The sequence below is a fragment of the Plasmodium gaboni genome, chromosome 4, assembly GCF_001602025.1.
Source record: "Plasmodium gaboni strain SY75 chromosome 4, whole genome shotgun sequence".
Taxonomy (NCBI): Eukaryota; Apicomplexa; class Aconoidasida; order Haemosporida; family Plasmodiidae; genus Plasmodium; species Plasmodium gaboni.
Genome location: NC_031484.1, coordinates 385,526 through 406,551, shown reverse-complemented (window position 1 = coordinate 406,551; position 21,026 = coordinate 385,526). Strand labels below are relative to the sequence as shown.

The 21,026-nt window shown below is 17.5% G+C and overlaps 4 protein-coding genes across 4 annotated transcripts, besides 1 other annotated feature; 3 read left to right on the top strand and 1 right to left on the bottom strand.

Moving 5' to 3' along the window:
- Nucleotides 1–253: part of a sequence feature (centromere) that runs on past the window's edge.
- A 3,176-nt stretch (nt 254–3,429) lies between these two features.
- Nucleotides 3,430–8,313, top strand: PGSY75_0414100 (putative membrane protein; the record flags this gene model as incomplete). Its single annotated transcript, XM_018784190.1, has 4 exons — nt 3,430–7,470; nt 7,612–7,677; nt 7,794–7,893; nt 8,054–8,313. 4 exons carry the CDS (start codon nt 3,430–3,432, stop codon nt 8,311–8,313), a joined length of 4,467 nt encoding a protein of 1,488 aa, XP_018643352.1.
- An 871-nt stretch (nt 8,314–9,184) lies between these two features.
- On the top strand, nt 9,185–15,162 carry PGSY75_0414000 (putative chromosome associated protein; the record flags this gene model as incomplete). Its single annotated transcript, XM_018784189.1, has 21 exons — nt 9,185–9,272; nt 9,455–10,452; nt 10,576–10,689; nt 10,794–10,916; nt 11,044–11,146; nt 11,260–11,381; nt 11,509–11,895; nt 12,042–12,563; nt 12,685–12,777; nt 12,892–12,939; nt 13,051–13,175; nt 13,344–13,464; nt 13,595–13,655; nt 13,756–13,829; nt 13,910–14,017; nt 14,125–14,215; nt 14,307–14,393; nt 14,488–14,617; nt 14,782–14,832; nt 14,939–15,047; nt 15,136–15,162. The coding sequence occupies 21 exons, from the start codon at nt 9,185–9,187 to the stop codon at nt 15,160–15,162; spliced, it is 3,582 nt and encodes a 1,193-aa protein (XP_018643351.1).
- A 650-nt stretch (nt 15,163–15,812) lies between these two features.
- Nucleotides 15,813–18,848, top strand: PGSY75_0413900 (putative ubiquitin carboxyl-terminal hydrolase 13; the record flags this gene model as incomplete). The annotated part of the gene is made up of 4 exons (XM_018784188.1): nt 15,813–15,910; nt 16,033–18,314; nt 18,563–18,650; nt 18,755–18,848. The coding sequence occupies 4 exons, from the start codon at nt 15,813–15,815 to the stop codon at nt 18,846–18,848; spliced, it is 2,562 nt and encodes an 853-aa protein (XP_018643350.1).
- Nucleotides 18,849–19,055: 207 nt separating this feature from the next.
- On the bottom strand, nt 19,056–19,895 carry PGSY75_0413800 (putative 50S ribosomal protein L10; the record flags this gene model as incomplete). The annotated part of the gene is made up of 1 exon (XM_018784187.1): nt 19,056–19,895. The coding sequence occupies one exon, from the start codon at nt 19,893–19,895 to the stop codon at nt 19,056–19,058; it is 840 nt and encodes a 279-aa protein (XP_018643349.1).
- Nucleotides 19,896–21,026: the final 1,131 nt, after the last annotated feature.

Sequence of the window (21,026 nt, the reverse complement as noted above, 5' to 3'; positions counted from 1 at the left end):
TATTAATTAATTTTATTTAAATATATTATATTATTAATATAAATTTATTTTAATTTAATTTATATATTAATATAATTATTATTTATTTTAATTAATTTATTTAATTTTTATATATTATATTATTTATAATTTTTTTAAATAAATGTTATTTATATAATTATAATATTATTTTAATTTATTTAAATAATATAGATATTTTAACAAATTAATATGTCTTATTTTTAATTATATATTTATTTATTTTATACAATTATTATTAATAAAAGAAAATTGTAAATTAACGTTATCACACAATTTATTAATATTATTATTTATTAAGATAAATAATAATAATGTAACAACTTATGTTTAATTACTAACCCAAAGAATATTTCATATATATATATATATATATAATTTTGCAATTAATCAAAATATTATATTATTTCTATCATTTATATATGTTTATATGAAATGTATAATATAATAAAAACTGATACAAATTAAAATAATAATATACATGATATTACTTTGTCCTTATTAACACATCTTTTTGTATTATATATATATATATATATATATATATATTACGGTATATAAAAATTCATAATTATGAAATATATATTGTTTATATATATTATATATAATAGTAGGTAAATTTTTATTAATGTCTCATATTTATAGAACAAAAAAGAAATTTTAATAATAATATTTTATGTAGAAAATGTAATTGTTTTATATGTTTATACGGATTCATGTATCTAGAAACTATTAAAGAAGTATCATTCAAATTGAAAAAAACAAAGATCATATAATTTTTAATGAATGAATTAATGTATTATATATTTACATTATTATTTTTAAAGATAAATTAAGAATAAATCTTCTTAAATATGAAAATATGTAAATATTATCATAATTTTAGTAAGGGTAAAAAAAAAAATCAGATATCTATCTCTTTGCTTTTTTAAACTCGTTAAAATGTTTTCTTAAAATTTTTATAGAAAATTGTGTGATATGTATATATATAATATATATATATATATACATACATACAGACTTTGATTTTATTATTAATATCTTTACTTTTCAATCATATATCGTATGGTAACATATAAAATATTGATTTTTATAAAAATTATGTTAATACCAAAAAATGAACTAAAATATAGAATACCAGAATAAAGAAAAAAGAAATATTATTGGAAAATTAATGATATTTGATTATAAGATTTTATTTACAAACTTTAAACGCATTATTTTTATATGTAATTATATAAGACATTAAAATAAACATGTTATGTTTGAACTCATTTCTCATATTATAAATATTTTTAAAAAATGAAATTAATAATTTATATTTTTATGGAATATGGAATAAAAATAGATATAATATTAATAGTTCAATCTTAAATAATATGTAATTATTAAAACATTTCATGGTTGTTTAAGTTAAATAAAACATATATTATATATATATATATATATTGTTTTTCTTTAAATTAACATTTATATTGCATTTTTATATTTTAAATAACAAATAAAATATAGTTAGGATACCATTCTTAAATATTCAAATTTTTTTTTAAATGTTCCAACTGGTAATATGTGGAATTTTCAAAATATTTCTTTTACATATTGTATAAATTTAACAACTGAAGAAAACGAATTTATACAACTGTGTAATTTTCTTTATACAAAGGTATATTTAATATATATTAATTATTAAAGTTTATATTAATCTACATACACATATGTTTTTTGTTTTATGTTTTTTTTAGTAAAATGGTTAAAATATAAATATTATTATAATACCATAAAAATTGTTTCAAAGTATATTTAGATATTTGAAGTATTACTACATTATAATGTATATAAATATAATTAAAAAATATGTCTATACAGTATAATAAATATAAATAAAATATAATGGAAATGATTTTTTTTTTTGTATTTTCATATAATTATATATATAGTAGTTTATTATTTTTGTTCATTTAACAATATATTATCATTTTTGTTATTTTTATTTTTTCAAGTGTGTATAATTTCATTATTTAATGCGTCTTGAATAAATTTCTTTTTTAATTAATATAAAAGACGACAAAAAAACTAAATGTTAATTAACCATATTTGGTATATTCCATATATTATACTTATAATTCATATTTATACAATGTTTTAATTTTTTTATTTCTTAATATCCCTTAAGTTTTTTAGTAACAACATTCTATAATATTGCATTGTTGTGTCTGTTTAGAACGTAATAACATACATTAATAAATGAAAAAATTCTAAAAACAAAATAATTTTACACATTAAGGTGTAAAAAAACAAGGATTGAACAATGAAATAAGATTATTTTATGAAAAGTTATAAATCTCCTTAAAAAAATGTGCACATTTAAAGAAATATACTTTTAAAAAGTCTTATTCCTAATTTTACTACAAATGTAAACCCTAAATTATTAAGTGTTTGCTGAAGAGAAAATTTGTATACCCTTTGTAATATATGTATTTTTTTTCTTTAAATACGTATTTTCTTTTTTGTAATTATAGTAGTTTTAACCATAATTTTATCTACAGTCATATATAGTGTTTAGGTTATTTCTTTGGTAAAGGTTTGTATAAAATTTATTTATACAAAAAATAAGCATGAAAACTATCTTACAATTAATGAATGAATTATAACGGTAAATGAAAAACATTGTAGATTAAGAATTTATCTATATTATATAAATTTTTGTTTTACATTATATATGTATATATATATAAATATATATATATAATATATTTATTTATATAACTAAAATAAAAAAATATATAATATTTTTTGTTTCCTTTTTTTTTTTTTTTCTGAAGAACTTGAAATTTATTATAGATAATAAGTGTTCATTTTTTTTAAAGAATTTAGTATACAATTTTTTTTTTTTATTTAAATTTATTTTTTTTTGTTTCTTATTTATGTAAAATATAAAAATTTTTAATATTATTATCTTCCTTTTTCTTCATTATTTCTTAATATAATATATTTTATATATATATAATATATATATGTGTTTTATTTGTTTTTTGAAACAATATATGTGAATATGTATAATATAATTATTCATTAAAAAAAAGGTATATTATATATATATATATATATATAATATATATAATATTTTTTTTTATTTTATTTTTTTTATTGACACATCTATTTATTCTTATAATTTCTTTTAAGTATTTAATATTATTATTTCTCATTAGTATTTATTCATTTTTATTTTTTTCATTATTAAATTTCTTAAAAAATATAATAATTTTTTTAATTGTAACCATATTGTCATATATAAATGAATAATGTTGTTTAAAATTATTAAATATAAAATATGAAGGAAAAAAACAAAATATTTTAAATAAAATTTTTGTTATGTAGAAAAAGAAAAAAAAAAAAAAAAATGACAATAATATGAAATATATTTCCATTTTAATTGTTTTTTTTCAATTATATTTTTTATTGTACTTCAATGTAACATCATGTTTTCAATTAAAAAGGAATACACCCTTTTATGTTTATAATAGAAATATTATATCATGTATAAAAAAAAATGAGAGAACAGAAAAGGTACTAAAATTAGAAAAATCCGTTAACGGTGGAAAATGTGTAAAAAGTTTAAATATTAATAAAAATGAAATATATAAAGATATAGAAAGTTATTTAAAGAACGATGCTTCCATATCCTCCAATAAAAATAAAAATAATGACATAAATAATTTAAATGATATTACATTTACGAATTTTGTTTCAATTTCAAATGACTGGAATAATATTGTTATTGAAGATGGGAATAATAAAGATATTAGAAAATTAACAGACTTTTTATTTGAAGAATATAAAAGAGCATATGTTTATATTGATGAAAAAGCAAGAAACATAAACAATATTGTGAATTCGGAAAAAATAAAATCATTGCTTGATAAATTTGGTTCAGTAGTTATTGATGGCATGAATATTGATGAATTTTATAAACATATAGAAATGTGTTTTCTCTTATTAAAAAATTGTAAAGATAAGTACATATCATTTAGTTTTGTTAAAAATGAAATAATAAATATAGTAAATGAAATTATAAAACATTCTCAAAAGTTTTTACTGGATGAACAAATTTGTAAGAAGATGAAAGATGATTTTATGAATATGCATAATTTGATAAAAGAAATTAAAAAAAATGATATTATAAAAATTAATATTAAAAATTTTTTGTCTGTAATAAACAGTAACACTGTCTTAAATAATAATAACATATTTTATTTTTTAACAGAAATATTTTCATCGTTGAATTTTTTAATGAAAGATAACCCACAATTAATTTATGAATACGATTATGTAATAAATCCTAATTTTTTTTTTCTATGTATTTTTTCATTATATTCCTATAATTTAAGCAAAACACGTTTTTATTATTTTTTGTTATTAGTTCATAATCACTTTGATTTAAAAGATAGTATTGCAAAATATGATGATAATTCAAATTACAACAGATATAAAAATTCTATTATTAATATTATTTTTGAAAGGGAAAAAAAGGAATATGAATCCATTAAAGAAATAATTGTACAAAGTGATAACAGTAGGAACGTGCAAAATACAAATGAAACGTTAGATGATAAAAATATAAATATAGAACAAAAGAAGAACAAAACAAATGAAGATTCTGTTTCGTTTATAGATAATAATAATAATAATAAAAATACAGAAGAAGCGACGAAAAAAATATCGAATGGTTTATTATTTAAAGAATTATATGATAACATATTAATAAAGATTTTATTATTTTATATTTTCTTTTATTTTGGAGATCATTATTTTTGCATAATACTTTTGTTAAATTTTAAATACATTATGAAAGAAGAAAATGAACATGATGATAATATAAAGAAAACTATTAATTATTTTTTCTTTTTATTATTAGACAACTTATATCACATAAGAGATTATTCTAAAATAATTTTACTTTTAAGTTTATATAAAAATAAGTTTAACACATTTAATGATAAACATTTAAATGATGTAGAAAAAATTTTTAATTCGGTTATAAATAATATTAATGATGAAGAATGTTCAGTGGATATGTCTAAACTACTTTTGGAAATTAAAGAATGTATTAAAAATATACAAAATGAAAGAAAATGTGATCGTCAAGAAAATGTCATGGATTCTGCTGAAAATAAAAATATGGATGATGATCATTTTTGTTTAATAAATAAGAATGAGATTATTTCTAAAGAAGAAATAAAAAGTGAAAATGTAAAAGCATATAATTCAGATGTTAAAGAAGATATGGAAAGATGTGTAAAGGACTTAAAAAACGATGATAATAATTTAATAAAAGAATCACAACATATGAATGAGAAGTTTAATAGTTATTTATTTCATTTATTAAAAAATAAAAAATATGACAAAATAGAACAATTAGAAAAAAGAGATAATTTATATGTAAATAACAAAACATATAGTTTATTTATCCAATCCTTTTTAGGTAATCATAAATATGATAAAGTGCATAAAGTTTATAAAAAGATGAAACAAAAAAAAAATATACCTATAAAATATTTAAATGCAAAACATTTAATACATAGTTTTAAAAACTGTGATATTGACAAAGGTGATGTATTAAATGAATTACAACTAATTAATAAAATATATTTAAATTTATATTTTTCAAAAGATTCCTATTTTGTGTTAACAAAAACGTTGTTATATAAACATATGTGTGATTACTTGAAAAAAAAATGTGAAATGAAAATAATTATTGATATATTTAATATTAATGAACTTTTAAAATATTTCATAAAATTTAAAAGTTTTATAAACATAAAAAAGTTATATTTCATTTTGTTAAGATATTCTTATATAAAAACGTACAAAACTTATTTAATATTGATAAGATTTTTTAATAATTTGAATTATGAAAATAATAACGAAAATATTGAAAGTGATATTGTAGATAAGAAAAACAAAGAAAATTCAAATCAAGAAAATGTTCAAGATGTTCAAAATGGGCAAAATGATAATAATGTAAAAATAGGAAATTCTATAAAATGTGCTTTAGAAAAGAATAATGAAATTTATAATGATATAATAAATTTAAGGAAAAAAAAACTATATGAATACATATATCCACTTGAATATTCAAAAATGGATGTAGATTTCTATAACAAAATATATGACCTTTCAAAGAAGGATAAATATGATATGAGTTTAATTGTTTTGAGTAATTTCATTACTGAATATATATTATCAGATTATGCATCAGATGATATAGTTGAAAATGAATATGATAATATAGAGAATATATTAAATATATTTTTCGAATCTATAAATTTGTTTTTTTATAAACAAGATTATAAAATAACCTTAAATATTTATTTCTTTTTACTTTTATTTTTAAATAATTATGTAACAAGATATATAAGGAATGATATTAAATATTCTACATTTTTAAAAAAAAATATGTTAAATTTTTTTTTATCTGGTAATTATGAAGTATTAAAAAATAATAAGGATTTAATATATGAATATATACCAAATTTTATTTTGAATATCATATCTTTGTGTATAAAACATTTAAAAAATATTCACACCATGAAAGAAGTTTCTACAGTTAATTGTTTAGCATATAATTCTTATGATGTGAATAAAAATATGGATACTGCAGTAAATTATAAAAATATTATGTATATATTTTTTCTTTTAAAAAATAATTTATATTTACATGATGAGAATATGGAAATGGATATATATGATAAACAGACTATAAAAAAAAAGATTAAAAATAGTTCACATAATAAAAACAATTCAAAGAAATTAAATTGTTTATATAAAGATGTAATTGAAAAAAATTATAAGGAAGATAATAATATGGGAGAAACCAACCTTTTAAATAATGTTTCAAATAGTATAGCTAATGTATTTGTTAAATTAAAGTATACCATTGGATCTGATAAAAAACCTGAACATTCTTTAAAAGATTTTTTATTCAACAGATTAAAAATGCTTGTAAGTAATACACCAATAGAAGGCGGAGTACAAAAACCTGATTCTATAATCAATATATTGAAAGACATTTTTTTCAGTTATAGTAATATAATATATTTAAATTCAAATGATTTTGTTTATATTTATGAAAAATTAAGTACAATATATGATAATGTATTATCAGTTTTGAGTATCATTGTTTTCAATGAAAATAAAAACTTTAAAGAAAATAATACAGAATCCTTAAAACATATTCAACAACCGTTACAAACAAATAATGAAATAAATATTCATAATTTTATTACTATGTTTGTATCAATGAATAAAAATTATTTTAAAGATTTATTGAATCAAAAAGTTGTACAGGATATTTTAAGAAAATATGGAAATTTTATACAAATGTGTATATATTTTGATTTAAAGAAAAAAAAGGTAGACAATATAATAAATTTATTGGAATTATCAAGAAAGGTATACAAAAAAAAAAAAATAAAATAATAATAATATATAAATGAATAAATAAATAAAAATAAATATATAAAGGATGATTTTAATATATATCTAATATATGTTTATATATATATATTTTTTTTTTATTTACTTATTTTGTAGTGTAATATTCCTATAAGTACAGAAACATTAATAGATGTTTTTAATCTATATTTTGAAAAGAAAATGGTAAGAAAGTTAAATTAAAAAAAGAAAAGAAAAGTAATTATATATTTGCATAGTTAAATATACACATCTTTATTTTCAATTTTTTTTTTTTTTTTTTTTTTGTGTCCTCATTTTAGAATAATTTGATATTCAAAGAATTTGAAATGTTTTCCTTATCAAAAGAAACAAAAAATTTTGAATTATATTACATTGTAATGAAGACTGCATTTTTTGAAGGTAAATATTTAAAAAAAAAAAAAAAAAAAAAAAAAAAAAGTGTTCTCCCTATATATTAATATATTATATATATGTATGTATTTATATTTATATTTGCATTTGCATTCCCATTGGTGTATATCTATATAATTTTATTATTATAATTTTTTTTTTTTTATAGAAAATGTTAGAATTGCGTTAAAAGTTTTCAGTATTGTATTAAATATTTTTAATTTAAAGATTATTCCTTTAAATTTTTTTGAATGTATTCTTTTAATTTTAAAGAAAAAGGGTAAATATAATGTTTTATATGAGCATATTGATAAATTACATAGGCAGTTAATAAATTATGAAAAAAATAAGAATTTTCATAATATAGAAAATCTATCAGTTGAGATAAGAAAACTTTTAGAGAAATATAAAAAAGAAAAGCAATTTTAAAATAAATATTTTTTTTAATTTAATTTAATTTTATTATTTTATTATTTTTTTTTTTTTTTCATGATTTTACACATAAATAATAATTTGTGTATTATATGTTTTTATATAGCAATATGGATTAGTATATGTAATATTATTATATATTATATATATTATAATTTTTTTTTTTGTTTATCTAATTTTTAATAATAAACTAGTTAATAAATAGTCAAATATGTTATGTTTTTATGTATTATATATATTATGTGTATATAATTATAAATAAATATATATATATTATATATATATATATATATATATATATATATATATAACACAAAACTATAAATATATTAAGAATGTTATATTATTTTTAAGTAGCTTATTTATGAACTTTTTAAATACACAATTAAAAAAAAAAAAAAATTAATAAAAGAAAAAAGAAAAAATAAATGTATTATAGTAAAACATATATATTATTGTAATATAACAAGTAAAGCATTAAAACATAAGATTAAAAGAAACATAATACAAGTTATTGTATTTTTTTTAATAAATATATAAATGTAATATTATACTAAATATATGTATATATATGTGGAAATGTAAATTTTATAAATTTTTAAGTTTCTTTTTTTTTTTTTGTAAAAAATAAGAATAAAAAAAATACATTTATATAATATATAACATATATATTTTTTTTCTTTAAATGATAAATCCTAAGAAAATAATTAAAAAAATCTTATTATTTTAAAATATTTTGTAAGAATAATACTGACCATTTGTACAATATATATATTACATATATACATATGTATGTATATGTAAATATTTATTTAATTGCTGACCAATTAAAAGAAATAAGACAAACATATAAATAAATATAAATAAAATGTACATAAAACAAATTAAATTAAAAGGTTTTCGAACGTACAAAAATGAAACAACAATTGATTTTACTAGAGGGATCAACTGTATAGGTATGAACATTTTTTAATATAACATTAGAATTTTATATTATATTTATTTATATTTATATGTGTGTATTTATTGTATATATTTATAAAAACATTCATTTTGTTTTGTTTTGTTTTGTTTTATTTTGTTTTATTTTATTTCATTTTATTTTATTTCATTTTATTTTAATTTTTTTGTTGTATAGTTGGATTTAACGGGTCAGGGAAAAGCAATATTTTACTAGCCATCGAATTTATATTAAGTGATGTATGTGAGTACAAACAAATATATTTACATGAAGGTATTGGGAATGCAGTTCGCAATTGTTATGTGGAAATAATTTTTGATAATTCTGAGAAATATTTTAGTATGTTTAAAGAAAGTGAAATTAAGATAAAAAAGGTGTTAGAAAATATGAAATGTGAAATATTTGTTAATGATAAGAATATTAGTAAAAATCAATATGTGGAATTATTGGAAAGTTGCGGTTTGTGTATTAATAATTTATATAATATAATTAAACAAGGACAAATAATAAAATTAAGTAATATGAAAGATGAAGAGATATTAAACTATTTAAAAAGTATATTAGGTGCTAAAATTTTTGAAGAAAAGAAAAAAGACGCTTTGTCTATGTTAAAAGAATGTGATTCTAAAAAAGCTACTATTGAACAAGAATTTAATGAAATGAATAGTAAATTAGAAAGTTTACAAGAAGAATTTGAGAACTTTTTAGAATATAAAAAATTAGAAAAAGAAAAAGTTCATTTAGATTATTTTCTTAATGAAATAAATTATAAAAATATTTATGAAGAAACACAAACATTAAAATCCAAATTGCAAGAATTGAAAAATAAAACACAAGATGAAGACAACCATTTAAATTTAAGTAATAATAATAAATCAGAATGTAATGAAAAACTAAATAAGATGAAATTAGAAATTTCTTCATGTCAAAATCATCTAAATAAAACTATATCAGAAGATATACAAAATAAAAGAAATATTGTACATTTGAAAATGTTAATTGATGAAAAAATTAAAGAAAAAAATATAAAAGAATCACAAAATAAAAACAAAATTAAAAATATTAATCAAATTAATGAATTTATTCTAAGAGTAAATGAAAAACTGCAAAGTCTCAAAACTGATATAGTTTCTAAGGAAAAACAGATAGAAAATAAGAATAACGAAATAAATATGGTAATTTTCTAAATGTTAATATGTTTTGCAATTTTTATAACTAGTTTATTGTAAATATAAATAAATAAATAAATATATATATATGTATGTATGTATGTATTTATTTTTTTACTTTTTTTTTAGCTTTTATCAAAAAATAAGAATAAAAATACAGATGCAAATTACTCCCACAATGTGAAAAAAATAGAAAAGATGATAAATGATATCAATATAGAGCTTTCTTTTTTGGAAAAAGAGGTTACTAAAAGATATATAAAATGTTTTTATACATACATATATATATATATATATATATATATAATATTTATTATGTATTCATAATACCTTTTCCTTTTTTGTAGACTATTAAAAATGAAAAGTATTTGAAAGAATTAGAAGAGGAATCAAATATGTTAAAGAAAAGCATAAAAGAAAACGAAACGTTATCAGAAAAATATGGAAGTGAAATAAATGAATTAAACAATGTAAGATAAAAGAACTTTTTAAAATAATTTATTTTATATTATTTATTTATTTTTTTTTTTTACATTGTACATGAAAAATATATAATATTTTTAAATTTTTTAATTTTAAAATTTTTTAATTTCATAGAAATCTGAAAAGTGTGTTGAACAAAAAAGACAATGTCAACAAAAAATATCAGAAGGGACAACAAATTTAAATGAAATAAAATGCCAAATTATTGAAGTTAATGGTAAAAATAGTTTTTTATAAAAAATCATGAAACTTATATAATTGTAGTAAAATGTAAATATATAAACATATTATATTATGTATGAATTTAATATAATTTTTTTTTTTTTTTAGATAAGTATGATGAAATAATAAAAAGTTCTAATAAGGAAATTCTGAAAATTGTGGATCTTATAATGGCAGAGCAAAGCATAAAGAGAGAAAACATTTTAGGATTTTTAATAGACAATATAAATGTAATAAGAACAAAAAGAAAGCATATGTATAATATATATATATATATATATGTGTCCATATACCAATAAATAAACAAACGAACACATATTAAATATATATATATATATATGCTTTTTATTTTTGTAGGTTGATAAAACGTATGTTAAAGCTGTTGATACAATTTTGGAGAATCACTATTTTACTTTAATTGTCGAAGATATGCAAACAGCAAAAAAAATCGTTGAATTTATAGAAAAGAAGAAGGAAGAAAAAACAAGCAAAGAATTTAATTTTAAAGAATTTTACTTTGGCAAATTAACCATAGTACCTTTATTAAATATAAAAAAATTTAATGAATTTAATTATCCTAATGATAAAAATATTGTTCCTTTAATAAAATGTGTAAATTATAATAGCAAAATATATGAATTCTTAAAAAACATTTTATTTAAAACGATTATTGTTAAATCGTTGGAATCTTGTGAGAATTACTTGGAAGATAATTATAACTGTGTGAATATTGATGGAGATTATGTAAGATATATGACAATGATATGTATATAATATTTATATATTTATATTTATTTTTATATTACTAGAATGTTAAGTATAATTTTCTTGTAACTACAAGTTTTACATATGTATATTTAATTTTTTTTTTTTTTTTTTTTTTTTGACAGTTAAGCAAACATGGTTTTATGTACGGTGGGTATAATAAAAAAAAATATGGTATATATACAGTTTATAATAAATTAAAGGAATTAAAGGAAGAAGAGAAAAAAGAGAAGAATAATATAGAAGAATTAAATAACAATATTGAAAAAATTGATGACGAATTAAGAAATATTTATGACACCAAATCAAGTACTGTAGCTAAAAAAAATGGATGTGCAAGCACAATTAATTCAATAAATAATAATATTTATTCAAATGAAGAAAATATCAGATTGACAAGTGAAAAAATTAATTATATACAAGAGAAAAAACAAAATCTTGAACAACATAAAGATCAACTGAAAATGCAAATATTACAATTACGAAATAATAATGTCAATCCTGATGAATCAGAGAAAGTCGGAACAACTGATATTAATACTTTAAATGATGAAGTGAAAAAATTAAAAGAAGAATTAAATAAAATTAGAAATGAATATGATGATTTTAAAAACAAATTGGAATTATTATATCAAAAAAGAAATGAGGTATATATATTAAATGTTTTAATTGTTTTATTATTTTATTGTAGTTACATTATTTATAATTTCATACATGAAAAAAAAATATATAATTTACATTTTGTCTTTTTTTAAATATTTCATTTAGAATGATTCGAGTATATATATGGAGGAATATGAGGACGTAGACATTGATGAATATAACAAGGAGTTGGCTGATAAAAAAGACCACAGTGACAAGGTAAAATATATATATATATATATATATATAATTATAAAAAATATAAGAAAGTGTACCCGACAAAAATATTTTATGTACATAAATACGTACTTATATATATTTCTTTTTTTTTAGATTGAGAAAGAAAAAATACATTATGAGCAAAAAATTAGGGAGATTAATGTAAAATATATAATGAAGAAAAAAACAAAAAAAAAAAAAAAAAGTTATATTAAATGATGTAATTATATATATATATATGTATTTTTTTTTTCCATTTGTTTAATTTTTTAGAAAGAAATGGAAAATGTGAAATCTAGCATAGATAAAATTCTAATAAACGAGAAGAAACATAAGAAGAAAATTTTGGATTTATGTCATCAAATGAATCAAATGAATGAGGAACTTCGCATTTTAGAGTAATCATATATATGTACACACATATATACAAATATATATATATGTATTATTTATATGTTTGAATTATGGTTTTATAATAATTTTTTTTATATATTTTTTCAATTTGCATCCAATTATTTTTTGCTTTATATTATATTATTCTGTTGTTATACTTATATTTATTATAGGGGAAAAGAAGAGAATATAAGAAAAAAGAAAGTGTTGTTACCTCAAGGAATACAAGAATTAGAAGAATATAGAACTTATGATAAACAACAATTATCTGCAAAGTTGAAATCTGTAACAATGGTAAATATCAACAAAATGAAAACTAAAAATCCTACATATGGTTATATATATATATATATATATTTATATATTTATTTATTTACGTACATATTTGTGTATTCCTTTATTTCTTTTATTTCTTTTTATATAGGAATTGAAAAAATACTCTAACGTCAATGAAAAGGCAGGAGATAGATTGAATATTCTTATGAGTATGTTTAAAAAAAAAAAAAAAATTATTTCACATATGTCATTTATTTTATTATTCATTTTCACTTGATTTTTTTTTTTTTTTTTTCGTTTTTCTTTAAGATGATTTTAATGAATTAAAAAAACGTCATGAAGAAATAAATAGTTCCCACAAAAACATTAAGGATATGATACAAGTATAGTCAATTATTATAATTTAATTTATGCATATATAAAATGAATATTTATTTATTTATTTATTATTTTTTTTTATTAGCATATCGGAAAGAAAAAAGATGAAGCTTTAGAAGCTACGTATGTAAAAATCAATAAATATTTTTCTGAGTATTTTTCCTTGCTTTTTAAAAATAGGAAAGCTAGTTTGGTAAGTATATAAGTTATGGATACGTATAATTGTATAAGTGTGAAATATATGAAACATAATGACATACATATATATATATATAATATATATATATTGTATTCTTTCAGGTTTTAAAAAAAATGAACGAAAAGGAATATAAAGAGAAATTACAAGAAATGAGTGAAAAAAGGATTAAGAGAAGAATTATTGATGAAGAAGGTAAAAAAATATAAAGACATATATGTGAAAGTTCATAATATATATTTAAATAAATATATATATATTATATATATATATTATTTTTATACAGTATATATTGATAAAATAACTGGAATATCAATAAATATTACTTCAAATGATGATGAGAAAATGAATTATACGATTCAAGAATTGTCTGGTAAGAAATAAATAAAATGCAGATTATATATTTAAATATTTTTATTCATTTAATCTTACCACATATATATATATATATATATTATTCTTTTCAGGTGGAGAAAGAAGTATCGTTGCTATATGTTTATTTCTATGTCTGAACAAAATTGATAATTTTTCTTTTTTCTTTTTTGATGAAATCGATGCTGCTTTAGACACAATTCACAGAGATAATTTATCACTATTGTATGATATAAAAATAAAGATTAAATAATATTGATGAATAATATATTTACAAATGAAATATATATTATTATGAATTTATAATTTATGTTTGTAACATTGGAAAAAAATAAATATATTTTATGTATACATATGTATTATGTATATATTTTTTTTTTTTTTTATAGATTAAAAGAGTTAGCTCAAAGAGGAACACAATTCATTATTACAACATTCAGGTATATAAATAAAATATTAATGATAAAAGTTTTTTTTTCTCTTCATATTTTAATATTTTATCTTTGCAAACTTTTATTCTTTATTTTTTTTTATATATATTTATAGAAAAGAGTTATTGGAATATTCCGATAATATGTATATAGTTAAAATAGTAGATAGAGAGAGTTATATAAGTAAAGGAACAAAGAATGAGGCCCACGAAATTATTAGCATTGTATAAAAAAAAAAAAAAAAAAAAAAAAAAAATATACATATATATATATATATAATTTTATATGTTCTTGTAATTTTAATTTTTTTAGGAGGAAAAACATGCCATAGAAAATTAGAACAATTTGGTTTTGTTTTTTTCTTTAGGTTTTGAGAAAAACAAATAAGAAATACAAAAAAAAAAAAAAAAAAAAAAAATGTATTTTTACATATCCACTTGGATAATTTTATTTTTATTATATTTCTTTTTTTATATATAAAGTATATAAAAGAAATAAAAATATACTTATGTATATTTATTTATTTTACATAACAGTTTATTTAAGAAAGGTTTCTTTTTCATAATATTGTGTGCATGAGTAATATTTATTTATTTTTTTTTTATTTCTGTAACAAAAACAAAATATTAAAAAAAATAATTAAATAATAAAATAATAAAACATTATAATATTGATACTTATAAATATTATTTTAATTTTGTTATATATATATATATATATATAATATATGAAACTAAAAAAAACAAACAAAATATATATATAAAAAAGGATTATTATTTTTTTTATTTTTTTAAGTACAAATATAAAAAAAAAAACATAATATGAAAACATATACATACAATATATATTTAATTTTACATACTTAATTTTGTATATATATATTTTTTTTTTTTTTTTTTTGAATTATTCTTATATAATATTTGTTTTTTTATTGTTACGCAAAAGAAACAAATAAATAAACAAAGAAAAAGAAAAAGATATTAGAAGTAATGGCTGATATTAAAAGTATAATATCTTTAATTTCTACAATTGTAAAAGATGAGCCTACCAAAGAAGAAGTAATATATTTAGGAGAATGCAGTATAACGTAATAATTATAAAAAGAAAAAAGAATTATATATATATATATATATATATTTAAATATTATGTGAACATATTAATATATGAACATTTTATTTTTATTATATTTATTTATTTTTTTTTATCAGAGGTCATAAAGATTTTTTTGAAGATGGTATATTCATCGATTTATTGTCCTTCGAAAGTTTCAGTTTGAAATTCTTAAAATGTAATTATAACCGATTAAGTAAGTTATCAAGTGAAGGAAAAAATCACCGATTTTACTTGAATATAAAAAAGAAGAAAAATTTGTTAGAGAATATAGAAAAAAAAGTTATAACCAATTTGAATATTAATGCGGAAGGTGGTTTTAATGAAAACAAAGTTTATGAATATGAATGGGAATATTCTGTATATGATATAGAGACAGGTTTTTATATAAAATTAGAAGATTTGGATGAACCTGTTCAGAAAATATGTAAAAGTATAATTAACCATAAAAATGAAGTGAAGAAAGATAATTTAAACAAATGGGTAAATGATATAAAAGAAAGTAAGTATGCAAAAGATTTAGTTCAGCTTCCAGGAATAAAAATAAAAAATGAAAATATACATTGTGCAGTTTGTAAATCTACGAAAAATATATGGTTAAATTTATCTGATGGATATATTGGATGTGGACGAAAAATTTTTAATTATGGAGGAGGATGTTTAAATAATGAAGAAGGAGCAGCTTTAAAACATTTTTACGAAAGTGGGAAGAAATATCCTTTAGTAGTTAAAATAGGTACTATTACAAAAGATGGAGAAGCAGATGTGTTTTCTTATGCAGATGATGAAAATGATAGTGTACTCGATCCATATATAGGTGTTCATTTAAAAAATTTAGGTATAAATATTATGAATTTAGAAAAAACAGAAATAACAACTTTAGAAAAAGAAATAGAAGAAAATCAAAATATTAATTTTTCATCAATTCTTGATAATAATATACAAACAATATGCCAACAAGGTAAAATCGGTTTTGTCAATTTAGGAAATACATGTTATATGAACAGTGCATTACAAGTTTTGTTATCTATTAAAGATATTAGTTATAGATATTTAAATAATATTTCGAATTTCTTATTAACTTTAGATTATAAAAAAAAAACACATGATGATATATTTTTACAATATTCAAAGTTATGCTATATGATATTTGAAGAAGATTATATTACTAAAAAAAAACAATATGTCAAAAAATTCAAAACACAATGTAAGGAAAGAAATGTAGAAATTAATTATGATAGTGATATTGATGATGAAAATTCGGTTAGTATTAATCCATCCATGTTTAGAAATTGTATTAACCAAAAGAGTAATTCATTTTGTAATAATAATCAACAAGATATTTATGAATATTTATCATACTTAATTAATGAGTTGATAGATAATGAAAATAACATATTCGATCGAATCTTAAAAGTTAACAATAATAAAAGAAAGTTGAATGAAATTAATAATGAAACAGATGAAAAAGTAAATCCAAATGAATTGCTCACTACAACTTCACCATCAAATAATGATTCTAATGTAACAAAAGAAAGATCACTTTTTAATTACTTCACATTTGAAATTGAACAAAGAATAGAAAGTGAATCAAATCACCAAAGTATTAGTTCTTTTCAAAATAATATATTATCATTAGATATACCTTTGGATAGTTCATTATTAAATGGAGATGAAGAAAAATTAAAAAATATTAATATATCCTTATTAGATTGTTTAAATAATTATGTTAAAAATGATAACATCGATGAATATTATTGTCAAAAAGAGAAAAAAAAAATACATGCACAAAAATGTATGAAATTTAAAACATTCCCACCTTATCTTTTTATCCACCTTAAGCGTTTTTATGCAGATGAAAACTGGTCAGCAAAAAAAATTAATATTGAAGTTAAAACAGATGAACAACTAAATTTGGAATTCATGAGGGTTCCACAAAATTCTAGTGATGTTATAAATGGACAAAAGGAACAAGAAACGAGTCCAGGTGACTCCATGTTACAAAAAGAAAATAATCTTTTGGAAAATCATAAAGATATTTTAGATTCTTTGTTAGACTTTGGTTTTGAAAAGGATAAGGCAATAGAGGCAATTAAAAAGGTAAAAATAAAAAATGTAAATAATTGTATATCTTATATTTATGGAGAAGATACCGTCGAGTTGGATGATGAGGCGAATTTTGAAAAAGAAGAAGTAAATTCTAATAATTTGGATTCTATAATAAATTTAGGAGTAAAAAAGGAAGTGGCTATGGCAGCACTTATATTGAATAAAAATAATTTACAAAAAGCTATTGATTATATATTTTCTAATATGGATGATTTAACGGATAGTAAGTGTAATTTGATTATAAATAGTAACAAGTGTAACGATGGATTGGGTAAGTGTTTTTCCTCAAAAAAATAAAAATAATAATAATAATAATAATAAATATTAATATATATATGTGTGTATATGTATATATTATATGGAATACACTCATATATATATATATATATATATATATGTATATACATATATATGATAAACCAAATGAAGAATTATTATAATTGTCATTAATAAAATTTTATATACCTATTATATATTTGTATGTTTAAATTATTTATATGTGTGTTTTACCTTTTGTAGCTAATTATGAATTAGTAGCGTCTATTGTACATATAGGAAACAATGCCAATTCGGGTCATTATATATGTTATATAAAGGATGAATCCAAGTAACCAATATAAAAAAGAAAAAATACATATATATATAAACATAAACATTATATATATATATATATATATATGTATATCTTTTTTTTTTTAATTTTTTTTCAAGGTGGTATATTTGCAACGATAATAAAATTGGCTTATGTGAAGGAAATTTAGGTAAAGATAGCGCATACATTCATTTGTATAAGAGACTTTCATAATTTGGAAATCCTTACTTTTTTTTATTTTATTAAAATTTTTTATATTTTATATTGAAGTTTTTTTTAAAAAAAATATTACCAAAAAAAAAAAAAACTTTTTAAATAAAACTAAAAAAAAAAAAAAAAAGAAAACAAACAAAAAAGAGAAAAAAAATACATATAAACATATACATATATATATAGCATTTATTTTTTTTATAAAAACCTTTACTGATTCTTTTGTGTATTTAAATAAATTCCTCTTGCTATAGATGATGGTATTTGTAATATAGAATTCGGTATACTTGTTATTATATTATTAATTTTATTAACAACGTGTCCAAAATATACTTTATGAGATTTTAAGTTAATTAGATCTTCTGTTTCTTTTTTATTTAGTATAGTATTTTCATAAACTGATACTTTAATAAAGTTATTAAGTTTATAATCTTTATATAAAGAGCTAAACATTTTATTTCTATAAAGTGTAAATGATATATAATTTTCATTCATTATAAATAAATATACATTACTTTCTTTTAAATGTGGAGTAATAGCTTCAAAAGGTGTATTTTTTACTGATAATTTCATCAACGTATTTTTTACCATATGCATACGTACATGAGGTCTAGGCATATTAATTAATAAATCCATTCGTAAATTCGGTGATAATTTAAAACTATTTAATTGTATTAATAATTTGGTAACTTTTAGAATTCGTTTTATTTTTCTAATGGTTTCTTCTTTTCCTTCTTTTGTATTTCTATAACCATCACATTTTCTACTTTTCAATAGGAAATTATTATGTTCATGTACATTTTTTTTCTTATTAAATTTAAATTTATTAGTTGTAATAATATTATTTCTTATAAAATTTACAATGCCTTTATTTCTTCTTCTTAAATCTTTTCCGTCTAATAACAAGGAAGAAATGAAGAAATTCCCTTTTTTATATTCATGCTTATAACATTTTTGAAGCTTTATTGTATTGTAAACATATGTATTATAAATAAAATACACTAATAATGAAAATGATAAATATTTGATATTTATCTTTTTTATAAACATTATATGTATGTAAATATATATATATAATATATATGTGACAATTATATAAGAACATACATATTGTATATATATGCATATATTATTATATATAAAATATGCTTTTAACAATTTCTGATTTATTCATATATAAATATTGCATATCATTATAAAATAAAAAATTATATATATATATATATATATATATATATATATATATATATATATATATTCACAAGATTATTATGAATAAGCAATATTTTTTAGATTTATAAATAAAAAAATTTATATATGTTTTTTTTTTTTTAATAATACTTCCAGGAAAAAACATAATTCTTACAAAATATAAAATATACATATATAATATCTAATATATATATATAATATTTTACTGTATAGAATTTCTCCTTTTGTAAAGAAGCATACAAAATATAATATTTTAAAAGGTAAAAAAAAAAAATATATATATATATATATATAATATATACATTATTATATACTTCAATTTTATAATTTTTTAAAAAAAGTTCAAATAGGAATTTATAATGGGTTTATTTTAAGCCTTTCCTTATATATATATTATATTAAAATAAGCATTTCAAAGAACATGTATAAAAAATATTAATATATTAATATATTAATATATATTTATATAATTATATGTGCATAATAATTTTAATTAAAATATTTTAAAAAAAAGAATAAAATTGGATATTATCCAATTTTGAAATAAACTCATAGATAATATTAAAAGTATATATACACACATAAATATGTATGTATTATATATATATAATATATATTTCCCTTTATATGTTAATTTTATTTTATATGAATATATTTTTTGTGAACAAAATAAAAGTTTATTTTTTGTGACAAAAATAAGAAATTCTTAAACATTTTAACCTTTAAGTTGTTAATCATCCATTCTGTATTCAAAAATATATACATATATATATATACATTGAATTGGGTTATTATAAAGTTATTAATATATATATAAATATATATATATATTTATATAATCTCATAAGTGATAATTTCTTATATATTCTTATTTCAAATTTTGAATAATATAACTTTCATATTTTTAATATATATATATATATATATATATATTTATATTTATATGTTCATATATTTTCTTTATTACTT